Source organism: Pholcus phalangioides, unplaced genomic scaffold (genome assembly GCF_987345545.1).
Source record: "Pholcus phalangioides strain wild (caught in Gottingen) unplaced genomic scaffold, Ppha-v1.0 ptg000016l_1, whole genome shotgun sequence".
Taxonomy (NCBI): domain Eukaryota; kingdom Metazoa; phylum Arthropoda; class Arachnida; order Araneae; family Pholcidae; genus Pholcus; species Pholcus phalangioides.
Window position 1 is genome coordinate 1,198,526 of NW_028301609.1, and position 20,161 is coordinate 1,218,686.

The 20,161-nt window shown below is 37.1% G+C and overlaps 1 protein-coding gene across 1 annotated transcript in view; it reads left to right on the forward strand.

Moving 5' to 3' along the window:
• LOC149074855 (uncharacterized) overlaps nt 1-14,174 on the forward strand; it is a 47,068-nt gene extending 32,894 nt beyond the window's left edge. The window contains exons 12-13 of the mRNA XM_089245792.1: nt 521-3,723; nt 7,526-14,174. Of these exons, the coding sequence (XP_089101918.1) occupies nt 521-3,723; nt 7,526-7,594 (3,272 nt within the window). The 3' untranslated portion in view covers nt 7,595-14,174. The remainder of the gene's footprint in view (nt 1-520; nt 3,724-7,525) is intronic.
• Nucleotides 14,175-20,161: the final 5,987 nt, after the last annotated feature.

Genomic DNA, 20,161 nt, shown 5'->3' on the forward strand with positions numbered 1-20,161 from the left:
GTTCAAAATCAGGGGCTGTCCTTGCTTTCTCTACCACCTAAGCATCACCACTTTTTCGGAGCTTTTAACAAAATACAAATGCAAGGCCATAACAGGCAAAATGCCCAACAAGGTTTCTGAGAAAAAATGCCTATAACATTTAAGGAGCCATCTCTCAAAATTTTAAGAAAATATATTGTGACACATGCCGAGTTGGGACTTACAAGACACCTCGTACATCAAGGAACTACTAATTGGCTTTTATGCTCACTGAAGATTCACTCCAATGTATGATGTGAGCCCTTATACCATTTGAGTTTATATGTGTTATCACTATTCTATCTGAGAATCGCTTCATGTCCTTAAATTTTTGTAATGTGAGAAAAACCTTTATCCCATGATATTGTTAAAAAACAGTTCGTTATAGTTTTTGTATTCACAAATTGGTATTTATATTACTGTTCACTCCATTTTGTATATTTTGTGATTATATTTACTTATATATATATATATATATATAATATTTGATTATTTATTGCAGATTTCAGAAGAGCATTTCCAAATGTTCGAAAGAGGAAAGCTGAAGAAAAGAAAGAAAAGGAAACACCTAAACGGCCACGTCTCGCAAAAAAACCAGCCGCAAAAAGACGAAGACGTTCAACAGAAAGAAACATTTTTGAAATATCAAAATATAAACTTAACGAAGCTAAAGAACGTTCTCCTAGCCCAGAAGCTACTAAAGCACCAGCATGGAAGTTAAAAAAACCAAAAAATAATTCGAAAAAGAAAATCGCAAAAAAATTAGAAAATGATGCACAGCAAGAGAGAACAAAATCCTCTGTGGAGAAGCTTCTCAGCATGCCATCATTTATTGGTGGAAAATCAACCGATAACAAACGAAGTGCCCCACTGAAAACTTTGCTTTCATCTGTTCGTCGTTTAGTGGTTGGGGAGGGACAAGAAAAACAAAGCCATATCAGAGCTCTTGACTTCGATGGAAATGAAGAGGATGTCGATGATCCTGGCATATCTGAAGAAATTCCCAGTCAATCCAAAAAATCTCCTACCAAAAATTCTCAGAGGCATAGAAAAACACTTTTGAAAAGCCCGGTGCTAGCAGCAGCAGACACCATTGCATCCAGACTTACCAGGAAAACTCCTAATCGAAAATCAATTTCTGAAGATACATGCGATGGTGTATCTGTTGAGTTGAATCCTAGTATTTCAGTTCAGAATGTTGATGATGCTTCCAATAAAAAAAAGAATTTGGATGCTTCTTTAGGATGCTCTGGGGTCCCACCTACTCATAGCTCTCCAAGAAAAATCGCTCACAATAGTGCCAAATCTGTATCAAATGATAATGCAGCTAGCAAACATATACCTTGTTGCACAACATCTGATGCGCCTACAGTTGTGGAAACTCAGGATAATGTGCTTAGTGATTCTAAAACTACACCCTCCGAAGCATCTTCAGTGTCAATTGAAAAAGACGTACCCATGGATACTATGCCATCTGGCAAAACACGTGTCATTCCTGTGGCTGATGAGCACACAGATACAGTATCTAGCAGTACTGCATGTTCAGCGTTTGCTGATAATGCTGAAAAAGTGACATGCAACATAGAGGTTACAGTCTCTGCAGATAATACCAAAAACGAAACGTGTGATATGAAGATCACTGAATCTGCTGACACTGCAGAAAAAGAAACATGTACCATAGAGACAACTGACACTGCTGATAAGGTTGAAACATGCAAAATGGAAGTCATAGTGTCTACTGATATATCTAGAAATGTAGATAATAGTAAAGATAGTGCAATGTCCTGTGACAATTTATCTACTGTTTCCAGCTGCACTGGCAGTGAAGTTTCTTTGGTTCACCAATCGAAAGAAATAGTTAGTGTTGTGGCAAGTTCAGCTGTTGATGTACCAAAAACAAGTTTGTTATGTAGCACTTCCACAGGTAGAACTTCTGCTAAAGAAAACTCGCCCAGAAAGATGTTGCCTGACACTCTAGCTTGTACAGCAGGAGCTACTGATTATGTACCTAAAGAAATTTCATCTGATACCACAAGACAATCAGTATCTGATGCTGATGAATACAGCAAAACAGCACCAAGTAGTATACCGACGTCAGTAGAGCAGGCAATTGATAACCCAACAACAGATATTGTATCTAGTAGCAAAACGTCTGCGGAATCTGCTGTTGATGTACTCAGAGAAATAATGTCTAGTAGTAGGACCAGTAGTTTCACATGTGCCGCACCTGCTGGTGATGAAACACAGAAATTTCAGGCAACTCCCATTAAAAATATTGTTTCTCCAGCCAGAAATAACTCTCTTGATAAATTACAGCAGAATACTTTGACGGAAGTTCAAATGGATGCCCAGGAGATTCTTGATGCGACTCGGAGCATCTGTGTAACAGCTCAAGATGGAATTGGGGAAACATTGGACTCAAATAGTAGTAGTTCCACTAGTCAAATAATAGTGACCCTTTCACCAAAAGTGGCTTCTGTACTTTGCAAGAAATTCAGCAAGCAGGCGCCTTTATTACAGACAAAATCTTCTGACATTGTCAAATCTCTTGTTGCTTGCAATGAGAACAGTACAGACGAGGCAATAAATTTGTCTGTTGCAACAGCTTCAACGGACTCTGCGCTGTCATTGTCACCCCTTATATTTAAGAAGCGAAGAACATCAAGGAAACTCTCAACAACGTCTGAATCTAGCAGAGATTCTGAAGATTCTGTTTGTAGGAATAACGACGAGCTTGAAAATGAGAAAATGGAAAACATCTCTCCTGACAGTAATACGTCGCATGCGAGAACAGGGAATGATGAGAATAGTTCTAATTCATTGCAGTCGAAAGCTGCAAAAGCTCAAGAATTATCTGGAAACAATTTAGACGCTGGAATTTTAACGAGTGATCGAAAAAGTTTAGTAAGGAATTGTAAGTCTCAAAAGCTTTCGAAAAGTTTTAGCTATGCTGTTCCCTCTTCTGAAGATGACCTATCTCCCTGCAAAATGAAGAGTCCTGATGTAAATCAATCTGATATATCTATTAGTAGGGTGAAAAAGGTGAAAGAGAACCCAGATCTTCCGGCTGGAGTGAAGTTTCCTTATAAATGGGGCAAGGAGCAGATGACCAAATACTCCAGTGATATCTCATCTTATATCCATCAGAATGGACCAAGAGCAAAATTTAGGCAAAAAGGTGAAAAGGCCAGTAGTAGTACTAAGCCAACCATACACTATATAGGGCCTCAAGATCCAAAAACACCTGCGAAGGATTGTTTCCACTTTACTGAAAGTAACTCTCCGAAACCTGGCCGGTCCAGACGAAAATCTAGCTCACCCAAGAAGATAATTTTTAATAGAAAAGAATTTGACAATGATGACTCTTCAGGTGACAGTATTTGTGGTGAATTCAAACTCAGAGAAACATGCCCAGCAGTTCCACAAACCTCTAAGCAAATACATGAAAATCAGTCAAGGGAGAAATCAAGTCAACAAACCAAGTGTCCAAAACTTCCAAGTGATGAGGAAGAGGAAGGTAACGAACTTGATCAAATCAACGCATTTATTAAGCAACTGTGTGTAAATGTACCTGCTACCCCTAGTTCTCCCAAGCGCCCGGACCTTGGCTCTGAGGTTGCGGTTAATCATTCAGCACAAGCCAAAGAACCAGCGCAGCACCAAAATAATCCTGTGCCAAAAAAGAGCGATCCTGATTTGACTAAGGTAATTTTGAATGAGATCAAAATTGATGTACTTTATTTTCCTTTTATTTTAACCCTTTAAGCAGTTTTTAAATTTTCCTGATCTATGTTATAACAGCCACATTTGAAATTGCGAAACCTTTACAAATTGCCACCTATTTTCAAAAATATTTTTTTTCCCTGATTGGGAACTGATAACTTGCCCCAACAACAAAATTTACTCTGCCCATCGCTTTTATTTCCCTCACTATGATACAAAAACACCTGACGTGATATGTGGCTTTCTAGGAAGAGAAATATATATATATTTTGGAAAAAAAATCTTTTTGTAATACTGAGCTTATATATATTTACAGTGCTGAAAGAAAGTGGGGGAAAACACATTTATAAGTGCACCCTGAAGAATGAGATTAGAATTTTACATATGTAGCTCATGGTCCTCTGTGGGTACACTGTTAGTATTCACCGTTCTAGGTAGTACTAGTAGTTTTTATTCCAAGACTCTCCTTGGGCAAATACCTTAGAAACCAAGGATCTCTTGTGCCATAGCAAAAATTGCAATTTAATTTCATTCTTATGCTTTATTATGAAACATGCAGCTGTCTGCAGATCATCTTTGGACTTTAGGCTATCCTCAGGTTAAGCACTGCTTGTCTTTGGGAGGGGGATTGAGACACGAATGAATTGATTTCAGGAACCTGTCAAGTGTTATGTGACATAATTGATAAAAGAAGTTTTTGGCTTACCAGTGACCATTTTTGCTTAGTACTGGTGGGCTTTAATTTCATTTTGGGAGTGAGTATTTAGTGTATTGAAAATTTCACTATGAAATTATGATGCATTTCATAGACATTCTGGCCATATGGCCCAAAAATTGTGAGGGAATGAAATTATATATTGTGATATGTTGTAAAATAATATTGTACATTTTAATGCAGAGTAATGATTGTTGAGATGGTACCTGACAGAAGGTACCAAATGATGAAAATTATGTAGGCCCTATTTGTTTGCATGAAATTAGTGTAAAATACAGTAGAACTGCTCTTGCTCTCCTTAATCCAGAAAAATAAGATATTTTAGACAGTTTTCTCGAAAAGAAATAATACGATTGGTTTCTGAGAAATTCGTCTGGCTCTTAATGTAAAATATTAGTTTCATTGACAGAGGCTCAACTTATTACAGTTGGACTTGCTTCTAACAAGCCAGCTTCTATTAAAAGTCTGGATTTATTGAGCAAATTTTAGTGTACAGTTCCCCCCCCCCCCCCCCCCCCCCGTATTCGCAGGGGTTACATTTCCAGGGGTGATCGCGAATACAGGGAATCCTCGAATAACTGAAACCATAGTTTTTTCTTGTATATCTTGTTTATTGAACAGTAAGAGCAATGTAATGCAGAGGTATAAGGGAATGTAAAAGAGGGTGCAGTGATTATTGGTAATGTTTTTTGAAAGAACATTGTGATTTATGTTCGCCATTTCTTCTTCATATCATGTATGTTGGAGTATGTTGACAAGGCTTCCTCTACTAATTTTTCCATATGCGAAGAACATAAAATAGAGGGATCTATGTCATGAAAATAATCGATTGCTGATTTGAGCTTGCAAAGCCCTTCTGCTATGTTACTCATAGTGAACTTGTCTTCTACTTCTCTATCTTGATCTTGTTCATCTGGTACCACTTCAGTTTCAGGAGCATTGATTCCTCTTCAGACAATACCTCTGAATTGCTATTAATTAGCTGTTTGAATTCCTCGATATCCATATCATTGAACCTTTCTCCACCCACCTGTTTCGCTAACGTGACACAATGACTTTTATAATCACTTTGATTGGCTCTGTAGAAATGGTTGTGTCCTGGAGCACACATTAATGACCAAAGGTTAGTCCAACCCAAGGTGACTATTGCTCTCTTGGGATATATAGAACCGCTTACAACCCCTTGCCATGGCTCTAGTGATGGCAGTAATGTCATTAACGAGTCATCCTAAACATGCACAACTCAAATTTTGTAATAAAACACATGTGTAATATTTGGTTTGGTACAGGGTATGAAAAATTCGTGGTTTTTTTACAAAATCAGAAATTAAAATTTTATTTTAATTAACTGACTGCTTATTAATTAAAAAAGATTTGTTAACCATTAAGAATGTGTATTTCCATATTACCTGCTCCTTTTTCTCTTAATTGCTCAAATGTACTTAGGCATTAATGAATAAACTACAAACGCGAACCACAAGCAAAAAATACAAACATCAAAGGTCTGTGTTTATGGAATATGAAAGGTTGTTGAGCCCAAATTAACTTCATGGATTTACATTTTTCTTGTGGAGAAAAGGCTCCCCTTTCATTAAAGTGAATCCGTTTTGGCAACTTAGTATCACACGTGTGATGCAGGTATCTCGGTTGAATTGATGTACAACTAAAAAGCAACCATTCAGCATCAACTAAATGATTAAAATTCTATTGACAAGATTGTTTCTTGCAATAGTGGGTAATTTTCGTACAATTTGTGGATGTGTTTCTGACTTGCATGATGCTTTAACAATTTTGCTTAATATTTTAATTTGCACATTTTAATTCTCTCACAGATTCAATGAGTTTTGGTAAAATAACGAGCAAACTCAACATTGTAATATGAAAAGTAAAGTTGAAAACCCAATGATATTTATGTTGGTACAACATTTATTATTATTTGGAATCACCAATTAGGGCATAGAATTCAAGGCTTCATAAAAAAAATTATTCCTCTTTTTTTAATCAAGAGAACCATAGTATCAGATCGAAATGCATTGAAAATACTTAGAGCCGTTTAGCTAAGTGCAACTCCCTATATTTTTCTGCAATTTTTTCCATGCACAAAATCTAGAAATAGGGCAGTTTTCTTTCTGCACTGTATCTATGGATTAAGCTCAAGTCTATATTTACCCCACATGAATGAATGAATGAACACCAGGGTCTCTCTGCCACCGGACTTATCCCGTTGCCGAGATCTCTTCCAGCCCAGCTTCGTGGCAGTCTGGAACAAAGTGAGTGTGTTCCAGACCTACACACCTAACAGTCTGAGTGTGTAGCTAGTGTTGTGTATGATATTTCAGTGCTGCCATCTATACTTCAAATTGTGAGTGAAGTGTAATGATTGAATATTTGTAACGTTGTAGGCCTGTTGCTTTCTGTGGCGAGACTTTTTAACAGGGAGATCGGCTTGCATTCGCGCCTTGAAGTTGGGAACCACAGAAAACCAACTTCAGCCATCCACCACTGTGGCACCGGTGGGGTCCCACAGATCTTCTATACTTTTAATAACGAACTGTACCACATATCAGTAGCATGGATACTATACCAGGTTACTTTTACTTCAATACCATTGAAGGTATTGAAGTAAATTATACCAATCAAAAACAAATTTAAACAAGATTTAGCAATCAAAAACAAATTTAAACAAGATTTAGCAATCAAAAACAAATTTAAACAAGATTTAGATTTAAAAAACTAGATTTCTAAATTTTGTGATTTAAATCAAGCTAATTTAAATCGACGTACCCTGGTTTGGTACAATGCTAATTGCATAGCAATTTTGTCATTTTTAGCGAGCAGTTTTTTCATGGTATAAGCATTCATTCTTACTATAAGCATTTAATTCCCCCTCCCTGAATTTTTTTTTCACTTGAAAATGGATTTAATGAGTGACCAGATTTAACAAGCTCCCTGTTATAAGTGGGTCAGACTATCCAGGAAGATTTGTTATTTATCTTTCAATTGCTGAAAATTCAACTGTGTTCCTTGCATTCGCATAAATAATAATGATTTTTTTTTTCTTTCTTTCAGGAGTATGATAACATTCTACAAACTATGACGATAGAAAATCTCTTAGAATTGGCACATCTTGACAGCTGAAAATAGAGTTGAATATTAGCTCCAGTTTATTGTTGAAAGGCCGAGGTCATTTCGGATTTTCCAGATAAAAGTTTTTATCATTTGGAATAATTTAGAGTTTGATGTAAATTTTTGAATCTTATGTGTTGCAAAATTTATGTTTGAAAGCTATATTTTAGTCAAAGTAACAAATTTATTTTAATTGAAGATTTGATTTCATTTAATATTTTTACTTTGTATAAAATTTATGCTAAGTGCAAAGATAAATTTCTATGAAGTTGAGCGGGCTTTCAGCAAAAAATATACATAAATAGCTAGAAAGCGGAATGTGCACATTTAGATATCCCATTGTTCTAGCCGATCAGAGCCCAAGCATATAATTTCGAAGCACAAAGCTTGTAATGAATCAGTTTCTGTCCTGTCGATGAAGCTACTGCTTATAGAAAGCTGTATTTTTTTTTTTTTTTGCATGTGCATCACTGTGAGTAGGCACTTTTTTATTGACGGCTACCATCAAATTTCTACTAATTTTGTTGAATTGTTTTTAGACATTGAGCATATGTTTGATTAATTATCAAGTTTTCTCATCATTGTATTGACACAACACAATAATTACACTTTTTTTTCTAACCATTTTCTTTGGCGAAGGAATGAACTTTTGTATTTGCATGTCACTTATTTGTGTTAATTTTAGTTGGGTTAAAAATGTCAACCGAAACAAATTTTAGTTTTCCCTTTTTTAAAAAAAAAAATTGTTGGTTCTTGTTTGATGAAATTTAAATTTGAAAATTAGAGTATTTTTTTGCTTATCGTTTCTCATAATTGTGTGGCAAATAAATACCTCGTTAACTGTTTATAAAAGTGGCAAAAATGAATCATGATTAACAGTTTCCCATTTGAATAAAAATTCAATCTCTCTTCCAAGGAATTTTATCTTTTTTTAAATATCTTTTCCTTTCGTCTCAGTTTTTAATGAAGCAGTTGCAAATGTTTATCTTTCTTTGAAACCATTGAAGTTTGTGAATTTGAAATGCGATATAACAGTGTTTCTCAACCTTTTCAGACCTTGACCCCCCCCCCCCCCTTTGGAACTCTTGGCTCTGTCTTATCTTTATCCAAGAGCAAGATCCTTTCTACTTATTGACTTTAATCAAAACTAAATTTATAACAAACACAAATTTTATAAATAAAATCAATCTTTGGAATCTGGGGCCGGGCAAGGATCCACATGGTGGGTGATCAGCTCTACCAAGAGCCAAATTTTATGGGAAAAATAGGTCTGTGTAAAATACAGGATGATGCAATGAACCTACACAATAAATCAAACATCCCAACAGATCACCCTGGGTCTGCACCTACCCTGGGCTACAGTTCAGTGAGCTTCCTTCTTTTGAGGGTTTTTATGTATAGCCTTCTAAACATCATGGGTTCCTGGGCAAAGTGATGTTCTTGGGGGAGGGGCATACTTAGCTGGAAGTAACAGCTTACATACAGTAGACTCTTGCTAATCTGGCACATATCAGACCAGGAAATGCCAGATTAACGAAATCACAGGATTATTGGAGGCTAATTGAAAAACCCCATTTAAATAATATGAATTTCTGCGTACAAATATACAGTGCTATATTTTCTGTTCTATGCTCAAAGAAAACCTACCTAGAAACACTGGATTATTGGATGACCAGAGTACCGCATGGCAGAGTTATCGAGAGTCTACTGTACTTACATTTGAAAATCAGTGCCAGAGATCTCATCTCGTGTAGCCCCCTTCCCCCATAGACATGTGGTCCAGAGTCATGGTCACATGGGTCAAGATGGTGCTGGTTCTCTATGGACAGCTTTGCAGTATTTTTAACGTAGTTATATTTTCACCTGATTTTCACCCGCTGCCCCCCCCCCCCCCCCCCCCCAGGATATATAAAATATTCTGGCACATGAAATCATGTTCAGAAATTGAATTTTCATACGTTGGCACCATGCTTTCATGATTCATGTGCTTCATAGGTTTATTTTGATCGTAATAACTATAGAAATTAATATCATAACATGTATATTCTTGTTGGATACAGATAGGCTACCGTTATTTCTGTAAGGGAAAAAAATCCTGTGATGATTATTAATTTTGAGTATTTTTTTTTAGAAATCAATTTACTTGAAAAAAATTTTGTTCTGCCCTTATCGCTTCAAATAGGGCAAGTTTGCGTTCTATGGTGGGAATCTGAAAGTTTTTTTGGAAGTTAATTGAATGATTATTTTGTGCATATACGATTTTTCAAACAGTATTTTTAATCAAGATTTTAGTGGATTATGTTTTTTTTATTGTCATTTATTCTGTTGATTACAGTGATTTTTTTAAATAATTATTCTTTTTATATCACTTGAGTTACTTGAGGGAAGATATTGCAGATTCTTAATTGAAGAATGGATAAAATTTTCTGAGGTGGTTGATCATGTTCTTCTCTACTATGTTTCCCCAAAAATAAAACCTCAACGCAAAAAAGCAGCATGATTTTTTTGGGAATGCTCCTATATAATGTAAGCCTTAGTTAAAATCATCAGCCGGAACACATTTTTACACCTTGTTGCTACATTCGACGATTGCATTGAATTATAATTAAAAGAATACAAATATACAAATTTTATTATTTGGTTGCCATCTGTTTATTAAATTTATACTTAAGATAAATTACAATATTAAATACCATTATCCTGGCCTAGTTTGCACCTACAGGGTTACTTTGGCCTAATCTTGAAAAAAGATTCAACGTTGCCTAATGGCTATTTTAATGATAATTTCCAAATGGTTTTGATTTTTCCTGACAGGAGACATTATTGTTCAGCTCACGTTTTTGAGTTACTGAGGCATGTTTCGGATATCATTTGCTGAACACATATCTGTGATGCTTGATTTCATCTGAATTTTTTGCCAGAAAAGCTGCATTTTGCGGTAAAAAAAGGACTTAATTAGAAAGTAAATGTTTATTTTATATGTAAGGAACTAATTTTTGTTTAAATCATACCCATAAAATTGTAAGAAACAGATTGTTTATTATTACGTGATCAATAGCGATTTGATGGTTATGTTTTGAGCAAAACAGGTACTTTTGCACCACCTAAAAAGTTGTATAAAGCAACCCTAAAGTAGGTTTTTTACTTTGTTTTAGGCTTAATTCTTCTTGCGCAATCAATATTAATTACGGAATTTGTGTCTCTTGTTTTTGATGAAATGATGTCAAATTTTTTCATTCATGATAGTTTGAACTATTATAATTTTTCATAATTTTTCCCATTCAAGAGCAAAAAAATCTATTTCTTGTCAGTTTTTTTCTTAGTACTATGTGGTAACACAATAAATTTGAAGTGAGTCGACAGTGTTCCAAAGCTGCCAAGTCTCCCGAATTTTAGCTTCATCTCTCGACCTCCCGAAAAGTTCTTAAATCTCCCAAATTTTTACAAAAATCACAAAAAATCCCTAATTGTCCCTAAAAATTCCCTACTTCATTTAAAAAGAGTCCCCGTTTCTGAAAACAATCCTTAAGTAATTTCTTGTGGGGCAGAAAGTCTTTAGCCTCTGTTTTTTTTCTCCTTTCGAAATGACGTCATACATCGTAAATGGGGGAATAGTGGGAAATTCCTTTTTAAGGAAGTTTTACAAACCCAAGAAAAGTTAATGAAACAAAAAAGGCTTTTGTGGCCATCGTGTAAATTAGAATTTAGCTTAAAACACAATATTTTTTTAGGTCACCATTGAAGTTTTGGCCTCCAGTTTCAATAGCTTTTGCATAGGGATTTTATTCCCAAGGGTTGAACTTCCCTGTGTGTTAAATCCCTATTTTATTTGACTTCAATTTTTGAGTAGGGATTTTATTCCCTACATTTCAACTTTTATTACCGATTTAATTTGGAAAAATCCCTTTTGTATTTATTAGAGAGTGGCTTTAGTATAAAATACGGGTTCGCTCGAAAATCTCCCTAATTTCCATTTCTAAAAGTTGGCAGCTGTGGTGTTCCAAATCATTGTCTTACAAAGAAATAATCAATATACAGTCAACATTCATTATAACAACCCTCCTCCATCATCCTGTCAAAAATGGGCAGGAAATTGGGTGGTTGTTATATTGAAAAGTAAACATAAATGATAGTTGTTATATGGAAACATTTGGGACTTATCCCACTGGTCATTGTGAGAGAATGGTTGCTATAATGTGGGGTCATTGTAACGAGCATCAACTGTATAAGGTGGTGCAATGTAACATGCGCCTATGTGTTTCTTTGCACCAATTTTAAAACATTCATAAAATTATAAAAAAAACAAATTCTGATGGCTTTTTATAGCAACAGACATGTTCTCACATCGTCTTAGAAAATATATCACCATTTTCCGAAAATCATTTTGCATATTTGCTATGCCTAGCATGAGTTTTTCCTAATAAACTCTCAAAAACAGTGCAAAGTAGGTGCTCAAATAGGTGCTTTAGACATGAAGCAAACAACTCCAGAGTAAGAATTCATGTAAGAATGAGTGTCTACCTCAAAATTCATGATATTGTAGGTATACTAAAAAAGCTATTGAAAAATCATATCTGTCTTAATGCATGGTGCTACTCAGGGATCAAATCAGGGACACATATATTGCTAATGAACTGGGAGCAGGCCCCATAGACAAAAAATGCTCATTTTAAGAGAAAAAAGTGTAAATAGACCTTGTGTGTACAAACGGAAAGCTTCATCTCGTCATCAGATGTCAGCGCTATGAAAGCCTGTGCCAATTTAGCTTCTCAATGTTGCATCACCTTATCGGAGTATCGCATAGCTTTTTTTTTTCAATTTACGTATACCCATAATTCAATCTATTAAAATGGCGAGAAGACATTGCGTAAGGGATAATGTATGGAAAATATATTTCTCTTAAAAAATAAATATAAAATTTACTACTTAAGAGTGTCACTGGAGAGACGATGGTGTGTTGGTATTTGAATGAGGGATGTTAGTTGCTTTCTTCATTGAATGTATGCACTATACATTCATCATGATTTTGTCAGAAACGTACTCAGGAAATTGTTTTTGTTTGCTTGTTCTACGAGTTTTTCATATTTTGTAACACATATTTAATTTCAGTACTTTTCATACTATTTCTAATGACATTCTCAGTTTTATGGGAAATGAATTAATGAGTGAGTTACTGTAACTTACAGAATGTGTGAGTGATCGAGTGAGCAACTGAATGAACGTTTGAGTGAGCAAGTTACAGAATGTGTGAGTGAATCAGTGAGCGAGTTACAGAATGTGTGAGTGAATCAGTGAGCGAGTTACAGAATGTGTGAGTGAATCAGTGAGCAAGTTACAGAATGTGTGAGTGATTGAGTGAGTGACAGGGTTTAAGCTAGGTAAAAAATTTCTTAAGGAAAAAGGGGAAAAAAATCTTTAGCAAATGCTAATGATTGATGGATGGATGTCTACTCATTTTATATCTCCTGTACGCATTTTTTCAAAAGGGGCTATTACTTCTTTCACATTCTAAGATTTTTTTTGCATTTCGCGAAAAATGCATTCGTAGCTTCAACCCTGGTGAGTGAATGAATTGAAGAGAGAGAGGGAATCAGTGATCAAGTGAATGAGCTATAGAATGTTTGAGAGTGTGATTGAGTGAGCAACTGAATGAATGTGTAAGTAAATGAATTTAAGAGAGTGAGTGAAGGATTTAATGAGTTGCAGAATACTTGAGCAAATGAGTTAGCGAAAGATTGAATGAATTACAAAATGCATAAGTGCATGATCAGATGAGCAACTGAATGAACAAATGAGTGAGTGCTGAGTGGACAAATTCAAGATAGGGAGTGAGGGATTGAATGAGTTACAAAGTGACTGAGTAACCGATAAATTGTATTGCGGAGAATTCCCCCCCCCCCTCCACCCCCCAGTAGTGAATTTTTCTTTTGATAAAATGTGTGGCATTGAATTTTCCAGACACAAAGTATCGGTGCATTGCTGCTGTTTCTTTCTTTACATTCCATCAAAGCAAAGTAGTAAAATCAAATTTCCACAAAGTTTTCCACAATTAATGAGAATGTAATTTTATTTTGGACTCGTTGTTTGGTGAAAGGGTTTGATCCTGGAAAAATATGTTGCAAAAAAATACCTCTTCCTTCCTATCACCTCTTCTTGAGCCTAGATACTGTATTTTTTAGAACGATAGATTTATATCAATAAAATATGATGTATGAGAGAAGTGTATAAAGATTCAATAAAATTACAATTTCGCATCACAACAGATGGGAATAGAAAAAGCCTTGTATTGTGCCTTATCCAAGAGAATTTTTTGTTATGTATATATGTCTCACATTTGTATGTGCTTGTATCATCGACACAAAATCTTTTTTCATGTAAAAAGGTTAGACTCTGTTCATTATCATTCTGAAGAATGTTGTATTCACATTGTTTGTGTGTGTGTGTTCACATATGTTTGGAAATGAATGCGCCGATTCACAATTTGTTGTCCTTTTATTTTCCCTTCACCCTGTAATTTTCATTACATTTCAAGTACTGTATATATGTATATGACAAACCACGTAAAATAAATTTAATAATTTTATTTTTTAAATAGTCTGGTTTTTGTCAGTTTAGCAGGATAATCGTGTATAACTTGTGCATTGTTGTTTATTACTTTGCATTCCTATACATTACGTCAGGGAGGGAGGGAGGGAGGGAGGATGGATGGTGAAAAAACTTTGTCACAGGTTATTTCTCTGTACAGAGACGAAGTCATGGAAAGCAATCAATCAAAATAATGCAGTCTTTGATTTTTTTTTTTGCAGTTTTGGTCTTGTGCTGTCCTGTCACATGGGTAACATAACTGGACTCTTATTCCAAGGATGCAGGTTGAAAACCTATTGGCAGCACAGTGGTAGTCAGCTGAAGTTCATTTTCCGACTTTGTCGCATGAATGTGAACTGGTTTCCCTTTTGAAAAAGCCTCTCTGCAGAGAGCAGGCAGACCCCTTCAGCACCATACTTACACGACACAAAAAATTCAGGCATTTGCCATTTTCTTTACCTCAAAGTATGAAAGACAGAAGACAGCACCAGTAAAACACGAAACAAGTGTAACTATGACAACATAAATGAGGTGGAATACAGATATGCAACACTTTCCTGCATCCAATCAATTCGTTCAAAATTCCCCGGAGGAATGTTTACGAGATGCATGTACCGTTTAGTAGTGAGGCTCCTTGACACTCCGGGCTGGCTTATCTGCCCTCTATGTGCAAATTGTGATCTTAGTATTACAATAATATCACAATAGCCAATCGCTGCTGCTTATTCTGCTTGTTTTATAACAATTAGACATCACTTCGTACAAGAAACTAGTTTTGCTGCTCCAACATGATAGTCGTCCCTAATATATAAATAAGTTATAATAATATTAAGGGATACACATATTCCTGCATGTAACCACACACAATTCATAAATTCCCCAGAGGAATGTTAGGTACATGTAAGATTTACATTGTACGGTTAAAGTATTAGTAGTCTTTGGTTCTGCCACTGTGTGGTTGTGTAGTCACAGTGACGGACTCGCATTGTGAGGACCTGGGTTCGAACCCCACCGCTGGCACAGTGATGATTGGAATAAATTTCAGACATTTTTTTGGAATGGATACTCAGACATTAAACCCTCAGGCCTAAGGTTTTGGCATACTCTCCTCCTATGCCAAGAGGGGTGGAGATGGATCTGGTGTCCCGGTTGCTGGACTAAATAGGACACTAAATTATTGCACGGGTAAAGGGGGGTAATGTGCATGCATGCTAGTTGTGGCCCCAACATGCCCTTAGCGTGTATGAGCGCATATTAGTTATTAAAGTCGGTGAAGATTTTCAACCATGGGAACAATTATTTATTCTCATTTGTTTCTCGATTTAAAACAAACCTCTTTTTTTTTAAACGAGCGATTTTAAAACTTAATTCATCAGGGACTTTATACAGGAAGGATGAGAGCTAACCTCTCTCATTGCAAATGACTGGCGAACCGTTGATCCTAGAGGCATACTTCCAGTTAGAAAAAGTGTCCAAGTATTAACGTGTAGACCTCAGATCGGGAGATTAAAAATAACCTTTTACACGGACACCATGTGCTCAAAATCCCAATAGAAGGTTGTTTTCCTGTCTCCCCTTATGTCAAAAAAATCCATATTTCTAAATGCAACATTCGCTGAGATATTTGAATTCGAATATCTCGGAGAAGAGTGTGGGGGGGAAAAACAATATAAGGGTGAAGAGCGTTTTATATTAGTTTAAGCTGTTTTTCCCTCGATTGTTGAATCCAAATATCTCTGCGAAAATATTGCACTTAGAAACATGAATCTTTTTTCTTTTCTTTTTTTCACTTGTCTTAGGATAGACGGGACAACAACTTTATAATTGGGTTTTTGAGCGCACTTTCCGTATAAAAAGTTTTTTTTTAAATTTCAATAACTGTAAAACCCTTTGCAATCAGGTCTGCACGTCAAAACTTTTTCTAATTGGAAGTATGTCTGTAGTATCAACGGTCGCCAGTAATTTGCGGAGCGAGTCGTTAGCTATGCATCCTGTATAAATTTGTAGGTGAAACTGTTGCGACCCGAGCCATGGGAACTCGTATACTCCCAGTATTCTTTGGCATGCGTCCGAGCACAGAACACTAGAATTTATTCAAAAATCGGAATTTTTTTTACAAAAGCCGAACCACAGCGTTCGCGGATCTGAAAGTTCCGGCGCTCCTGAATTTAATTATATTTTATTTATTCAATATGGTTTGGCCGAGGCCTATACAAGAGGATGTGGAACTTATGTATGATGGAAATGACGGTTGATGGTACATAAAAATTCGGAAGTCGTGGTACAATCTACAATATTTGATGGTAGGTTGTTCCAGTCGATAATGGTTCTTGGGAAGAAGCTAAATTTGTGACAATCTGAAGAGGCAAAGATGGGCTGTCATTTTTGGGAGTGATTGAGTCTAACAGATAAATGTGAGGGTTTAATTATAATGTTGGAAGTGTCGATATTAAAAAAACCCCATGGAGGATTTTGAAAAGTTAAACGGGAAATAAGACTAAGAGAAGAGAGCGGTTGGATATTGACCATCAGTTAAAAATGAAGCGGGTGGACTGATTTTGGATAGATTCTAATTTTTCTATGTGTTGGTTTGGGTATGGGGATCCCAGGCTTCACAGGCATAAGAGAATAGGGACAATATATGTTTGGTAGCACAAGTGACGGACATGACGGGTGGAGTTTTTCAGATCACGACGAAAAGAAAAAAATTTTTGGAGACATTTATTACAAATATAATCAACGTGACGATTCCAGCGGAGATCGGAAGAGATTATTATGTCCAGGTATTTATAATGGGAAACGTCTCAGAGATGAAATAATTGTTTATCGAGTAAGGGAAATCGTGGGGAATTCGTTTTAGTCAAGTAACTTCTTTTCGTTCAAGTATTACGTAAGCAAGCTTTTAGCCATTTTTGACCCCCTTGTCAGCAAAATTTCGTCATCAGCTCTACTCCTCTGAATGCTAACGCATATTGCTGGGATCAGAGACGTACACAGGGGGCATAGAGGGGTTCGTGCCCCCCGGACGATCAAAAAGTTATTTCTTTAATGCAAAACATTTTTTCAATTAAAATTTCGGAATAAAACACTTTTTTATATTAATATAATCAATTTCTGGTTAATTTCAATGTCATTTAAAGACTATGAAATTTATCTTTAATAAATTCATTGCGACCCACCCTCTAAGATATACAATGATAAATCGCATAGAGGCCCTTGGCCCGTTGACCAAATATGGCCCTGGGGGTTATCTGATGCAGCCTGCCCTTCTCAAACCTAATTTTGTTAAAATGAACTAAGCGGCACATTTACAGATCGCTTAAGTGTCCTGTGGTACATTTCCAGAGCATTTAAGTGACACGTGGCATATTTTCAGATCACTTAAATGACCTGGGACACAGTTTCCGAACACTTAAGCGATCCGTGACACATTTAGAGATCCCTTGAGTGACATAGTTTTAGAGCACTCTTAAGTGGTTCCCACCCCCAGTGCGGTTCTACATCACTCAAGTTACCCGCGGCACATTCTCAGATTATTTAAGTGATCCACGGCATATAATTACGGATCACTTGAGTGATGTGTGGCGCAGTTTCAGAGCACTTAAGAGGCCCAGAAGAATTTCCAGATCAATTGGATCCACGAAACATTTAGAGATCAGTAAAGTGGCTCTGTAGGTCACTTATCAATAGGGGGAAATGTTACTTCAAGTGCCCACAAACTATCGTATGATTTTTCTCGTTATTGGCGCACCGAGTAAGATGCCAGTAAAAAAATTTCATATTTTCATAAAGGGTGGTTGATGACGTAAGCATTATCCAACCCCCCTTGTCATCAAAAGTCAGCAAATCGGAAACCCCTCTCCCCCATCGATTCTTACGTTACACTTTAATGGCCCCTTATGGGTAAATTTCATGAAAACTGTTTTTGAGGAGTTGAGGGGCAAATTCCAGGTTGAGTACCATTCGGAAATAATGATATTTATTTATACCGTTAATACTATACCATCTACCCGCTACCATTCCGATAATATGTATACAAATATTGGATCTGAGGCCTCGCTCCAATATTTTTAAGTCTCCATATTTTCAAAAACTTCATGCCTTCTCATGTACTCGATAACGATAGCATTTCTAATTTGACGCACTAGTCAGTTTCAAATCCTCTCTCTACATACACGAAATTATTTTAAAGCCATGACCACATCCGTGTCGAGACTGGCCCAATACGTTCTATGGGCTAGTAGTGTGACCACATTCCACCACGTGGGCGGAGATACGGGGGGGGGGGGGCGTAGAAGGCATTGCCCCCCCCCCCCCCATCGTCAACGGTGGAGTCGACTGATCTAATGTATATATGAATTGACATCATCATCATCATCGCCCCCCCCCCCCAGACTTCCAAGTCAATCTCCGCCTATGCTCCATCATTGGCAATAATCGTCAAATGATAGGGGCTGGAAGGCTGGTTGAGTACTATCCAGCTTCCAACACAAATCAAAGATGCTGCCTTCCTTCCCGATCTTCCAATCCGTCTGGCCACGCATCGGTCGAAGAACGCCAACAGTCACAACACGGGTAGTGTTCTGGAAAAACCGGATCTGTTCCTGGCAAATATTCGCCAAGGAATATTGGGATAAGCTGGGCCAGTGCGTAACCAGCCCACGCGCCTACGCCGCTGCTAGCGAACATTTGCGAACGACTATTGGGCCAGCCTCGACACGAGTGTGGCCACGGCCTAATATACATCCCCCTCAAGCACAGCCAAACAGAGAAAAAAAAAGGGGGGGGGGAATTTCGAGCGAAAAACGTGTTTTTATCTACTCACACAAAAAATTCTTAGGGCTTCTTTCTCACCTCAAATGGCGCGTTTTGCATTTCTTCCATTGAACTTCCGACGTAATATTACGTCAGAAACACTGAACGGGTTGAAGGAAATTTAAGGAACCGCATGTGATATGCACATCGAAAAATATCTGTGACCTCCAAAGTCAACGATTACAGATGATATTCCTGTGCGCAAACGATTTGAATCACCCTGTACAGCAAATGCGTATATTAAAGATGGGCTATGCTGAACCAATTAATTGTATATATTGATGGAAAGTCCAGAACTGCATTTTGTCCCGAGTGCAGTGGAGAAGCTCATCAAATATGTTCAACTCCAGACTTGCTTATTTCCGATAAAGTTATTGTGAAAGTAAAGAAACTTTCGCCGAATTATTTGGGGAGAGGGCTTCGAGGAAAATCTTTTCTAAAGTTGCGTGAAAGTTATCGCTAAAATTTGCAGTTCATCCCTGGGGGTGCCAAAATCGGAAAAGAGAGAGAGAGAAAGATCTTTTCTCCCCTATTCTCTCTCTCTCTCTCTCACCTACATACGCCACTTTCGCCTACGGGACCCGGAGATAAACTTCCGCTTCTCTCTCACACAACCTTACGCCACTGCCAGCTGAATCACGAGCAGACACACACACACACACACCAGAGAACTTCGTCTCTTTTCGGGCCCCCTGGCGGCAGAAGCGGTGTAATTATGCAAATTAGGCAAAAGTGTCTGTACCTGACAAGCGTCATATCCGGTGAAAGATGATGACAGAAACGCCCCATCTAGCGGACGGGAGATAAAGCAAGCTATCCGGGGGTCCTGTGCATGTGAGAATAACGCACGTACGTATGTATATCCATACTGTGTGTATGGTGATGATCGGCGGCCAAGGGCGGATGAATGAATGGTGTGGCAGTGGTGGCAAAATGTGAATCAAAGCGCTCAAGGCCGGAAAGTTCAAATATTTAGTCGAAAACAGAGTTTTCCGGAAATGCCTACAGGTTCTTTCTATGTACATAAATCAAGCTGTTTATCCCTCGTGAACTGGTTAGTCCGGAGATTAGTTATGGCTATATAAATTGTTGCTGGAAATGACGCATTCTTCGGGTGTTCCGATCAATTTTTGCTCATTTTTCCTCACATCGGATCACCAATACCCACTTGATCGACCA